This window comes from Platalea leucorodia, assembly GCF_965183815.1.
Source record: "Platalea leucorodia genome assembly, chromosome: 24".
Classification (NCBI taxonomy): Eukaryota; Metazoa; Chordata; class Aves; order Pelecaniformes; family Threskiornithidae; genus Platalea; species Platalea leucorodia.
In genome coordinates, this window is record NC_138846.1 from 2,037,439 (window position 1) to 2,050,021 (window position 12,583).

At 54.1% G+C, this 12,583-nt stretch overlaps 3 protein-coding genes across 3 annotated transcripts; all 3 read right to left on the bottom strand.

Moving 5' to 3' along the window:
• Positions 1-2,813: 2,813 nt before the first annotated feature.
• LOC309600449 (protein MRP-126-like) lies at positions 2,814-4,654 on the bottom strand. The gene is made up of 3 exons (XM_082332791.1): positions 4,546-4,654; positions 3,763-3,921; positions 2,814-3,160 (listed from the first exon to the last, which is right to left on the bottom strand). The coding sequence occupies exons 1-3, from the start codon at positions 4,615-4,617 to the stop codon at positions 2,966-2,968; spliced, it is 426 nt and encodes a 141-aa protein (XP_082188917.1). The 5' UTR covers positions 4,618-4,654; the 3' UTR covers positions 2,814-2,965.
• A 3,400-nt stretch (positions 4,655-8,054) lies between these two features.
• Positions 8,055-8,848, bottom strand: LOC309600603 (protein S100-A8-like; the record flags this gene model as incomplete). The annotated part of the gene is made up of 2 exons (XM_082333018.1): positions 8,055-8,219; positions 8,648-8,848. 2 exons carry the CDS (start codon positions 8,846-8,848, stop codon positions 8,055-8,057), a joined length of 366 nt encoding a protein of 121 aa, XP_082189144.1.
• A 3,134-nt stretch (positions 8,849-11,982) lies between these two features.
• LOC309600424 (protein S100-A12-like) lies at positions 11,983-12,582 on the bottom strand (the record flags this gene model as incomplete). Its single annotated transcript, XM_082332762.1, has 2 exons — positions 11,983-12,189; positions 12,430-12,582. 2 exons carry the CDS (start codon positions 12,580-12,582, stop codon positions 11,983-11,985), a joined length of 360 nt encoding a protein of 119 aa, XP_082188888.1.
• Between the last annotated feature and the right edge of the window lies 1 nt (position 12,583).

Consider the following 12,583-nt stretch of genomic DNA (forward strand, 5'->3'; position numbering starts at 1 on the left):
GGAGGAGGTCAACAGTGGGTAGCGGGGGTCTGTGGTGGGCAGGGGAACCAGGCAGGATGAAGATGCTGGGATTGGGCTCGGTCCCAGCTGGGAGGCACAGCTCGGCCCCAGCTGGATCACATCCCCTCGTTGCAGAATTGTTCATAAAACCCAGCCCTGGAGGTTTCAGCCCCTTTTCTCCAGCCTGGGAGCTTTGGGAGGGGGTCAGCAGTGTGAGGAGCTGGCAGGGCCACCCCAAGGCTGCGTTGATGGGACAAGGTAGGGTGGCAATTAGGGGAGACACAGTCCTTAGGCAGGGGCCAGGCTGGGACCCTTGGCAGGGTCTGAATGCAAGCTGATAGCACTGGGGCAAAGCTCAGGGAGAAGGATCTGGGATACAACCCCCTCCCCCAAGCAGGGAAAAGAGAGGAGGATTCAGCATTTATCTGCATCCACCATTTGCCTGCTCCTTTGAGCTGTATCCTGGAGGAACTGTGGTGCTTCTCCCTTCTCCTGCTCTCCACAGGACACAGGTAAGAAGAGCTGATGCGGTAGTGTTGAGAAAGAAAGGAGCAAAACTGTGTGGTGGCTTGAGCAGGGGGGCTACGAGAGAGGAGTTTTGGGTGTTTGCAAATTGGTGCATGTGCTGATGCTGCCATCTTAACCCCAAAATTAAGTTTTTGTTTCTGGTGCACAAATCAGAATAATCCTACTTATCGCAAACAACACTGGTGGTGTGGGAATAGGGGACGTGATGAATAGGGGGTCACAGGACAGGGCTCTGGCTGTGACCGATGGGCCAGGGTGCAACCCTGGGGAGCAGGGCAGGACTGTGGGGTTCCCCAGGCTGCCCCGGGGCTGGTGGCCGCCCCAGCAGACTCGGTGGCACATGCCACCAGGTGGCAGCAGGAATCTGTCGCAGGCTGCCTGGTCTTCAGCTTGCGAAGGTCGAATCCTGCCTTACAAGCCGGGGGTGAAGGCAGGTGGGGCTGGGGGCTGCACACCTCCTGCTTTGTGCTACTGGAGAGCTGCTCTTGGGACAGCAAGGCTGGAGGAACCCAGGTGCCACCCCCATCCCCAAACAGGCAGCGTGGCCATGGGCAGCGGAGCACCTTGCCCATCAGCCTGACTGAGCATCCCTCTGCAGTGTGGGATACAGCAGGGTTGGGGTGTATCCAACACCTTCCTTGCATTGCTTTGGTGTCTCTGGGAGCTGTGAGCTCTGTTGGGGTGAAAGGATGTGTATGGATTTGGGGATCACTCTGCTATTAAGGGAGGACCCGGCAATTGCCTCTGCTTGCTCTCTGCCCTGCGTCGGTGTCCTGGTCCTGCTGTGCCCAGGGTGTGTGGTGGCTCGTTCTTTGCCACCTCTGGTGTGATGGTCCAACAGCCCCGTCGGGTGACGCAACAGGAGTCCCACAGCCCAGGTTTCAGGGGAGCGTAAAGTCCCACTGTGTTGGCAAATATCCTGTTGCATCAGCACCGCGAGCTTCGAGGCTGGTTCCTGCCTGGATCCTGGGGGAAGGTCCCAGGATGGCTTGTGGGTGCCCCCAGCACCCAGATTTGTGTGCTTGGCCCTTGCACAGGGAGTCCCCTCTGCTGCAGAGAAGAGAAGGGCTGACCACCCACTGGCAGGGTGCTGAGCTCCTGAAAAGCTGATCTGCTGCATATGGGACCTGACCCACCCTTGTCCCAAAAGCTGGGCATCCCCTTATGGGTCAGCCCTGAGGACAGCTCGGTTCTTGGAGGAGATGTGCTTCTGCCCTGGCAGGGTGGTGGCAATGAACCAGCTCCACTCTCCCCTGGCTGTGGAGCTCTTACTGGCTCCAGAGACCCTCAGGTACTGTAGGACTGGGTGCATGACTCGTGTTGGGGTGCAGGATTGAGTGTTGGGTGCAGGATCCGACTCCAGAGGGAACCCACCACCCTGTGCAGGCTCAGGCAGAGCTGAGTGGACGCTGGTCCCTGCGGCAGATTTTACCTTGTAAGAAGGTGTTTGATGCTTCAGATGTCAAAATTGACTCCGAAGGAAGCTGAAGCAACGTGGCCAGCAGTGGTGAAGCAAACTTGTGGCAGTCTTGTGCTAACCAGGGGGCTTGCTTCAGTGCTGCTGGTTTGGGGAAGCTTGTGGCAGGTTCCTTCCCAGAGCCGGGCGATTGCAGGGCTTTGACTCACCCTTAGGAAATCACAACTGTTCCTTTTTCCCCTGTAAAAGGCATTTGCAAATCAGTAGCTGGGCTCTAAGCATGCACAGCGGGAGGCTGCTCAGCAACATGGTAGGCATTTCCAGCAACCCACTCTGGAAAGCAGCTATTAATAAGGGACACGTACTCGGTGCAAACTTGGGATGCTCTCAGTGAGGAGCTGGGGTTGTTCTTGTCCACACAAAACCCAGCAGTCGGACCTTGCTGCTGGCTGTAGCACTAAAACTGAATGCAACCACCCCCCAGTTCCCTTCCAGCCCCATGACAGGGCCCTGCAGAGCAAAAGTACCCTAAAAAGGGTGATCCTCCAGAAAAGGGTGCTCATCCATCCTCTTCCTTCCTTCCAGCTCTTGCTTACCACCACATCTCAGTCCTAGGAGACAGGCAGAATGTTTTCAGGCCAAAGCAGACTTTTTTCTAGTTGGAAATGCAAAGATCTGTCAAATTATAATGTAAGGAGTATTGTGAGTACCCGCTGCAATGAACCCTGCTCTCCCCAGGCGTCCACCTCGCCCCTGAGAACCTGCAGCCTTGTCTCCAAGATGGATTTGCCTGGTTTAAAGCCATGCTGGGAGAGAGCAAGGTACAGGACTTGCCTGGAGGAAAACCCACGCAGACACACACGAGAGCTTTGACAGTCTCAGGGCAAATCTTTATTTGGCAGCAAAACCATCAAACTTGAAGGAAGGAAAGGAGGGAGGTGGGCAGAGAGGGATGGAGGGGAGAAAGCCAGGGGCTGCAAGCCCTGCGCGGGTGCCTTCGGCCAGGGACCACAGCCTGCCTCAGTGGTGGTGTTTGTGCTGCTGTTGCTGCTGTTGCTGCTGCTGCTGCTGGTCCTCAACGTCATGGAGGTGTTCGTGGGTGGCAATGGTCACACGGGTGACCAGCAGCATCACCTCGCAGAAGCTGATCTGCGCATCCTTGTTGATATCGAGGTCCTTCATGATTTCGTCAATGGTGGCCTTGTTTTTCACGTGCTGCAAAGGAAGGGACAGGCTGAGGGCAAAGTACTGTCATCCACAGCTCAAACCTCCCCCCCCGGCCTTGCTGGGACCCTCACAGGTGCTGGGTCCCCAATATTCCGGTGCTGTGTGTGGCTCCATCCTTGTGCCATCATCACCCATTGCTTTGGGTACAGCAATAATTCACCCGTGGCGATGAAGCAATCAGAGCAACAGGCTAGCATCGCTGCAAGGACACCACGCAACGTGGAGACTGATGAAGGCAGCACTTTAGCAGAGTGAGTTACAAAAAAACGGGCTTTTTGGCTGATATTTCTGACATCATTGCTCCTAGATGGCAGAGGAGCTCTTGGGCAATATGATCCTGATTTTTTTGCAGATAAAGTGATGAAGGTAAATATCTGGCTGTGGGTTTCACCCAGACCTGGGTGGGTTTCCTTTATCTGTCTTTGTGGAGCATGTTTGGAAAGCAGCAGTCGGACAGGGAGGGTCTGGGCAGAAGGTGTTGGGGCAGGACAGTAGAGTGGGAAGGGAGTGAATCCAGTCCCTGGGGGTATTCAGGCAATGGGGTCCAGCCCGGCTCCCTCCCCACGTGGGTCATGAGAAACTCCACTCACCCTCAGGTAGTTCACAAGCTGCTTCTCAATCAGGAGCTTCAGCTCCCTCTTGGTCAGGGTGTCTCTGTCCCCCTCCCGTCTCGAGTACTGGTGGAAGACATCAATGATGACATCCATGGCCTTCTCCAGCTCGGAGAGCGGTTCCTGGATCTGGGAGGTCTGGAAGAGAAATGATTACACTGAATAATGTCAGGAACCACAATAGATGGGAAAGTCTGATGTAAACCAGTGAGGCTCCGGTACAGCCACCTGCTTCACACCAGATGAGGACGCAGCCTGGCTTTGTTCAGTCGTTATTTTGGGGTGGATAAATTTGAGCTATTTGTTTTGAGTTTGCTCTTATCTACAAGCCAAAGGAGACTGAAGGGGATTGCAGCCTTTGCCTGCTTCTGCTCTGGGATGTGCAACTACAGATAATAGCTGCGAGCTGATTTCCCCCCAAAATGTGCCTTCTGTAAGTCGAGCGCTGTTGGAGCAAGGCTCCCAAAATAGCTGGTGGCACTGCAAAAACCTCTGTAGGGATACAGAGTATGAGATCTGATGTCCAGGAGCCCCTTCGGTGATCGGACTGTGCTGTAGGGAGCTTCTTCCAGGAGGAGACATCTCTCCTTGTGGGTTGCGCTCGGATGAGCCTGAGCCGAGATTGTTATCCTCCGCCAGCAAGTGCTGGCAGCTCACACAGCGAGGAAAGGCTCCCCGAGGGTCCTCGCGCCTCCGATGGCCCAGCTGGCACCTGGAAAAGAGCATGGAGACCTTAAATGCCCGAGTCACCATTGGACTTGCCTTGCTCATCTTGACAAAGTAGCGAGATCCACTCGGGCTGGAGCAGGGCTGGTCCGGTCCCAAGCGTGGCATCTCTTATAGCCTGGCCATCCGCCTGCGCCACTCCACCGGTTGTGAAATGTCTGTTTCATCCATTTCCATCCAATGACACACTTGTACATTGCTTAAGGCTCCGGGGTAGTTCCTTAAAAGGGGTCTCTGTGGCTTTTTCCGCAAGGTTGGTGTGTCATGTACTCTGGCTGGGTGGCAGGGAGGTGGCCAGGACATGACCATGTCCCCTTCACCCCTTCCACCTGGCCATTGGGGCTGCAATTCTCCATCAACTCTCAACAGAAGTCCATTCCCCTTGGCTTCTTCAGTTTCACCTGCTTTGCTCTCCTCTGTAGGGGCGTCTTTTGATGCCATGAGGCAAAGGGAACCCACAGCATCATGCCTGCACTTCTCCAATGAGCGAGCACCACTTGGCCCCGTAGCATCCCCACCCTTGCAGCCCTGGTGCACCCAAAAGCATCCTGCTGTCCCATTGCTTCATGCAGCCCAGCACTGACAGCCTGGTCAGGGTTGCCTGTGTGACACAGGGACAGAGCTGGTGCTGAGGGCAGTGCCCCAGCTCTGGGGACCATCCCCTGCCTGCAGCAAGCAGCTCTTTATGAAAGACAAACAATACAGGGTGGGTTCCCAACCTGGTGGAACTTCATTTCACCTCCTCAGGTTAGCCACAGCCTGTGTCAAGGGTGGTTTCTCCCCACCCAAGGTATGCTCTGAGCTGTGGAGACAAGGTGTGGCTGGGAGGTGTAATTTTACTTTTTAGGTCTGTGTCCTCACTTTGTGGCTTCTTTTTTTTGTTGTTTCTCAGTGTTTCAGAGACGCAGCACAGGTGCTTTGGCTCAGAGTGGCTAAGATCAGGAGCAAAACGAGATTTTCCAGTGCTTCTTCATTAAAATGGTCTGCCTGCTGATTCAGCTGACTTGTTTGGGGGTTTGTTTAACCTGCCAAACACGAAGCTAATCTCAGACACAAAGCGGAGGCCAAAACAGGGCCAGGGACAGGCCTGGGGCAAGCTCCAGGAGCTCCAGATGAGCTGACACGGGGCAGAATCACGCAGGGAGCTGCTCAGGGATGCAGCCCTGGTCCACACGCAGTGGCCACCCGGACCCCAGCCCTCACTAGCGGGGGTGCACCGCATTTCACAACAGGAGTGCTTTGATGCACAAAACTGCTGGAGAAAGGCCAGGGCGTTTCACAACAGGGTGTCGGGGACCATCCGCTCAGTTGCAGAATTTTGCAGCAATTTCAGGAAACCCTACTTCTGGTCATTTTATCATCCCAGAGGTAGGGATGGGCAAAGATGGATTACAGGGTATGGGATGGGCCAGGGATTTCCAAAGGGGGATGGTGGCTAGACCCTCAGATGTGCCCACCAGGCAGCAGGGGTGAGACCCCAGGTATCTGTTCTTTAAATGCCACTGCAGTTACTAAGGTGACCAGGGAGCCTGGGTATCACTTGGGGTCACAGGAACATGAGCTAGCACAACTTTTTGCCTGGCTCTGCAGGTCTCCTTGCAGGGGGAGCCCCCCTGCCCAGCTGTGCCTGTAAGCCATGCCAAAGTGGCTGCAGCAAGCTGTGATCCTGGCCCCAAGGCCACCAGGGTTGAGTAAGCATCCACTTGCTGGAGCTGCAGACGGGAAGAAGTAGGAAATAAGAGTCAGGCAGCGTGCCAGCAGCCCAATAGCCATGGCAAGTGAACGATCTGGTTCGAGGTGACTGGAGTTGGTTGTACCCTGAGGGCCTGAGCCCTGGCAGGGCACCCCATGCTTGACAATCATTGCAAAACATTGCAACATCTTTCAAAATACACGTTTACAGGCAAGTGGCTGGCTGATGCGGGAAGAGGGCATGGCAGGGTTTGTCACTATGTGGTTTGCTGTATTTCACAGCAGGTTTTAGCACAGGATCAGAACAGGACATATGTTCTGGTTGCTAGATGTGCTTTTAGCTTGGGGAAGCCAGGGGTCGCACTCTGAGCCCTGGCTGCTGAGCACCTTTGAATGCTCAGACCAGCGATGCTCCAGCCTGGCATGAGCAGCCACCATGGGAGCTGGGGCAGCCTAGAGGGTTTCCCATCCTGGAGCCACAGGGGGAAGGATTTCCCAGTCCTTTAGCTTGAGCCAAAAGGCGTTCACATATGTCTCAGCCATATCAAACAGCTACTAACTCAGCTGCTTGGGAGGCACTGCCTTGGTCCAGCCCAAAGGGAGCTGGACACAGGCAAGGCACAACTGCTGTAGGGTGCTTGACCCCCTCCAAGCCCTCCTGGAGCTCTGGCAGATTGCTGGGCTGGATCTGGCCATTGCGTTTGCCCTTCCTGCCTGTGCTACAACATGCAGAGTGTTGCTCTCGCTTGTGCTGGGGCAGCTGTCGGCTCAGCCCCACGGGGTGGTGGTACCCGAGCATTCGTTGAGAAAGAGATGGACTACAATGTATTTAGTAGCCAGAAATGGTTTGTTGGTGCTGCAAGACATCTCCCACATGGCTCAGCCAGGGACAAGATCCTCGTGCCCTCCTGGAGCCCGTCAGGGTTTTGGTGGGAACATTTTATTGGTGGAAAACTCCAAGGTGGAAACCATCTGGGTGTTTCATCTTGGCTGGGTAGCAAGTGATTCAGCAGGGTTGGGAGGGAGTACTCCGGATGACTTGTCTGTGTGGGAAAATTCTGAAATTTGAGTTTTCATTGGGATTTAGGGAGAAAATTTTAAATCTCAGAATTTCCTGCAGGCCAGAAGCTATATATACAGATAATAACTTCTGTGTGTATTTCTTTTTTTCCTAAGAGCACCCTGGCTTGTTCTTGTGGTAAAGGCTGTGTTCTGTTGTGAACTGCTGTTGTCATGGGTTTTAATGCATTTTCCCTGCTCGTGGGTGATTCTGCATCCAGAAGATGCACTTGGCATGGCCAAGGGGAAAGAGCTGGATGAGGATGGGCAAAACAGGAGGTGTTTCCCCTACCTAGGCTGGCTCTGCTCTTCCTAGTCTATGCAGAAAACTTCCTCTGCCAGGAGAAAAACCTCTAATATGACTCTTATATGTTGCAACTGATGGTTAAAACCCTTGCAGAGCTTAGGCGGTGTCTTGTGCTGGTCTTCTGGCCATTAGTACCCTCATAGGCCAGCAGTCCAGCCCTCTCAGCTTAGACCAGACACTGAGCAGTACAGCTCTCGCCCACTCACATCTCGATAATAAGCCTCTTATGGGGTTTTGGGGTGCCTCATTTAGGCAAGCCTTTATCGCACAGCTCCAGCAGGACCATGCATTCGCTGCAGCTAGCACCCACCCTCCCCATCCATGAGATGGATGCGAGAAGGAGTGCTGAGGTAGGAAGGACTCAGTGAACTTCAAGTGATGCTTTATTGTCTCACAAGCATGAGTGATCCAAGCAGACAGAAAGCAGCCAGAGCACAATTCCTATAAGCAACCCCCTCCGAGTTTTTCATGGGTCATGCATTGAGACTCAGTCCTTGTCTGGTGTACAGCGATCATCCCTGTGGCTGATGCGATGGGCATCATCGGTCAGCTTGGCCAAGATGATGGTGAACTCCTCGAAAGTCAGCTCTTTGTCCTTGTTTAAGTCTGTCTCTTTGAAGAGCTTGTTCAGGTAGTCATGACGGTTCCTGTCCTGAAATTGGGGGACAGGACATGTGTTAGCATGCCCCCTCCCTGGGCTGCACACCCACTGGTGGAAACTGAGCCAGCTTTATTCTTGCATGCCCTGGGAAGTGTTTGGAAGCTGCAGGATCATTGTGACCCTCTCCTACCTTGCAGTTATCCCCTAGTTAAAACCCCAGATGGACAGGCTCTTGTCCCAAGCCCCTTTGGCTGCTCCATACCCCTGCAGTGGCAGGAGGGATGAGCACAGGTGGCCCCACAGCACATGGACAAGCTGGGTCTGATCACAGAAAACCACTCTGTGGACCACAGCCATGGTGGGGACTGCACCTCACTCCCCCAGGAGCATCCTCAAAGGCAACCTCAGCCTCATCCCCCCACGCCCCCCCAAGGAGAGCATCCCTCCAGGGAGCACAACACGGCTCATGTGGCACTCACACAAGCTTGCAGGAAGGTTGGTGCCTGCTCAGTCAGCAGCTTCTGGAAGTCGTTGAAGCTGAGGAGGTCGAGCTGGCCCTCCCGGATGCTGTAACGGTGGTAGACCTTCACCACGGTTTCCAGGGCCATCTCCAGCGTGCAGTTTCCAGGGAACTGCCGAGTCTCGGGAAGGGTGGTTCTGGGCTGGGTGCTTGCAGACATGGCTGAGGACTTGAGGTACCCACAGAAACTGTGTGGAGAAACATCAAAGCCATGAGATGCATCAAAACTCAGGCACCCCATGCCGTGCTTTTGGCCCCCACCCCAGGCACCCCAAGGGGGGGCTGTGCTGCACCTCCCCAGCATAGCAGCAGATCTGCACCAGGAACCCTGTCTCGCCGGGGCTGAGCAAGCCAGCAGCGCCCAGCGTGCCCCAGGGGCGGTCGGCGGCTCCTCGGCGGCTCCTCGGCACTGAGCGGGTAATAAGTGGTTTTAGGAATATCGCTGTTTTACAGCATCGCCCAACCGCCTCTAATTTTAGCTTCGTCCAAGAAGCAGCTTGTTCTTGCTGACCTGGAGGCATTTGTCAGGCAAATTGGACAAAGCCATCAGGCTGTAGTCGCGTATCTGTACCATGCCACTGACAGCAAGGATGACTTTAAGGCAGGGAGCACGGTTCAGGTAAGGGTTCCATTGCAGGCTTTGCCTGACCTCCTCCTCTCTCTGAATCTCCCTCTCCTCTTTGGGCTGCAAACCCTTTTCACCGCAGACACTGAGCAGAGAGACCCTGCTCTCCGATGGGTGACACCGCACAGGTGACACTCCTGAAGGGCACTCTCCTTGCCAGCAGAAGCAATTACACCTCCACTAAAGATGGCACAGAAATGCTATTAATTTATACTTGTCTTGCTGTAGCCAAAACCAGCCTCCCACCCTGGCCCAAGTAGAAAGCATCACCCTGGAATAAAACAGGCACGGCATGGAGTGACATTCAAAATCGCTTCTCCTTCATCTTATTTCCTGCAAGAACCATCGCAGTGTTACTTACCCTTGTCTCCAAGAAGGGTTTGCAGAGGACGGGTCTGTCGCAGTGATCCAAGAGCCTGGGCAGCCCTTTTATATATGTTTGAGGTCCTCTTTCATCAGAGATGGTGACACACCTGTTGCAAGCAGCAGCTTGAGTTAACATTTCCCATACCTGGAAATTGCAAGGTGGGAACTTCTGAACCCCTCCCCATCTCATAACTCTGTGCATAGTTCCTGGTTGCACCCACCAGGCTTTGGAAATGCTGTCCTTCCACCCCACCGTCACCTCCGACAGGGCTGAGCTGTTCATGTGACGGACAAAGAATGGGAAAAACACTGGAAGTATTGTCACACCTCGACGTGAGCATAAAGGGCAAGTCCATCTTGGCAGAACTTGCCAAAACTTTGCGAGTTTTGCAATGTGCTGAAAATTTTGCACGCTCTTATGCTGGCGTAGAAGAAAGATGGGTTGTTTCAGAGAGATGTGGATAACTTTGTCCCTTGGTTGTTTTTTACCTCCGTTTTCTACAATACTAACTGGTTGAACACTAGCAAAGAGGAAGGCAGTGTACGCCTTTTAATAAATTGCTTTCCAGGATATTTTCCATTACTTTCTACTTTCGCATCACTTGTACCAGACCTTTCGTCTTGCTCCAGAAACTTTGTGGAGGAAACTGGCCATAAAACGAGAAGAAAATCTGAGGTCAGGGTCTTTATTGGTTGGAGCATTAACTAGCAAGTGTTTTGCAACAGTCCCCTCTGCCACCCATCTTGCGTTAGCAGAACAGGTACTAGAAGAATGAGGAGACTACAAAAAGGTGTAAAAATAAGACAATAGATTCCAGGAAGAGGGTAGGAACAGAAAAACAAAAGGGTAACCATTCCTGTTTGAGGATTTCTTGTGTGTCCCGGGGCCAGTATCAAGAACTGTTGCATGAGATTTATTCTGGTATCCCTGACTCACTTGATTGCTTTTTTTGTTTTCCTGTCATTCTCATTAGGGACTGTTGACAATCCGAAATTGCATCCTCATTCCCCAGCTGGCCTTGTAAAGCACTGGCTGAGGCTGGGTTTTGCCCTGTGCACTTCCATAGTCCCCACGCAGATAGACCTGTGGGCCCTGAATTCCCATCTTCCCCAGCCGTTTCCCCCAAAACCTGTGGGGGAGGCAAGCTCGCAATGCCCAGCCCCACAAGGGGAGCGATGCCCAAGTGACACCTGGGTGCCCTGGCAGGATGGTGAATAACATCTGCCTCTGGGGGACAGAGGCTGCTCCCCAACGGCAAAATTGTGGAGCCAGAGAGAGATCACCTGTATCAATGAGTGCAAATAACCCTGCAAAAGCCCCATGCTTCCTTTTGGGGCTCGGTTTCACATGGGACAGGCTTCTGGTTTCAGCTGATATTGGAAATGTCAGAGCCTCCTGAGCCTGAGCGTTTCCCATTCAGTGCACGGTCACCGGCAGATATAGGAGCTCTTTTCTGTTCACCTATCTGTTCCCCAGGAGCCCGTGGTGGCTTGTAAATGTGCTGTGACCTGGGGTTTGTTGCCCCATGCTAACAAAAACATCCAACTTTATTGTGCAGAGTTACCACCAGCTCTCTGGAGCCCCTCAGCCTCGTTCTTTGTTGTGTCGGGGCTTGCAAGATAAGCGCTGGTTGCTTTGCGGGTTACAAAAGCATTGCACGCACCCCCGGGATGTTGCACCCCCAGCGCCAGAGCTGGGTCTTGGCAGTGATCTGAGGAAGCAGCCCTTGGCTGTGCTTCACCCCAGCACGTCCTGGAGCTGGTGCAAAGAGGGGCTGGGAGAACCAGGGCTGAGGACGCTCTTGTGCAGCCACCAGCTGCCCCTACGTAGGAACCTCCCCAGCGTGATGGGGTGCTACACACCCCACCGTCTGCTGAGGCGAAGGGTGCTGGGGCCAACCACCCTGTGCAGGGAACGTGCTGAGCCTCAGGAAGGCAGTGGGAGCATGCTGGGGTCTGACATGCTTCAGGACGGGGAGCCCAGCAACACTGTTGTTCTGGCTCCCAACTCTGCAGGGAGCAGGGTCCCCCCGTGCCGCCTTCCCTTTCCCATTGCGTCTCCAGTTCAATCTGCGTTTAACCCCCCACAGCCGCAGGCTGGGTGCATATTTCATCCTCCCTGCAGACAACAGGACACATAATACAGATGGATTTGGTGCTTGAAGAAAGAAATTTTATTTCAATGCCATAGGCAGAAGCAGATGACAAAGCTTTGGTTACAGCTTTGTGTTTGTGGGCAAACAGAAGGGATGATGCTGCTGGAAGAGCATAATCCCATGGGCACAGTCACCCTGGGAACTGCTTCACTTGGGACCATGGCCGTGGTCATGGCCATGACCAGCATCTGGATGGTGGTCGTGGCTCTGGTGATGCTGGTGTGACCTATTGTGGGCATCAATGGCCACGAGATTCAGGGTGGTCAGGAACTCGGTGAACTTCAGGCGACCATCGTGGTTGCGGTCTGCTCTGGCGAAGAGCTTGCTTATGTAGTCGTCGACGGACGTGTTAGGCTGCAGCAGAACAAACACAAAAAAGAGTCAGCCTGAAGCAGAGCGGGGTTCAGGGTCACCCTGCCAGCCCGCAGCTACAGCATGAGGCTCGCCCAGCAAGGGTTGCGCGGTTTCAGGAAAACCCCAGAAAAACCTTCCGTCCCCTTTGGGAGGCTCTCGGCCACCCCCAAGCTCCAGGAGGCCACCACTCCTGCAAGCTCTCACCAGCATTAGGAGAGTTGGGCCACACTTGGCTCTTACCGGCATGGTGTTGTGGAGGAAGGGCTTGGCGGTCTCCTTCAGCAGCTCCGAGAACTCAGTCTTGCTCAGGTAGTCGTCTATGGGGTACTTAATGGCATACTGGTGGTAGATGTTGACGACGCACTCCAAGGCGAGCTCCAGGTCGGTTTTCATC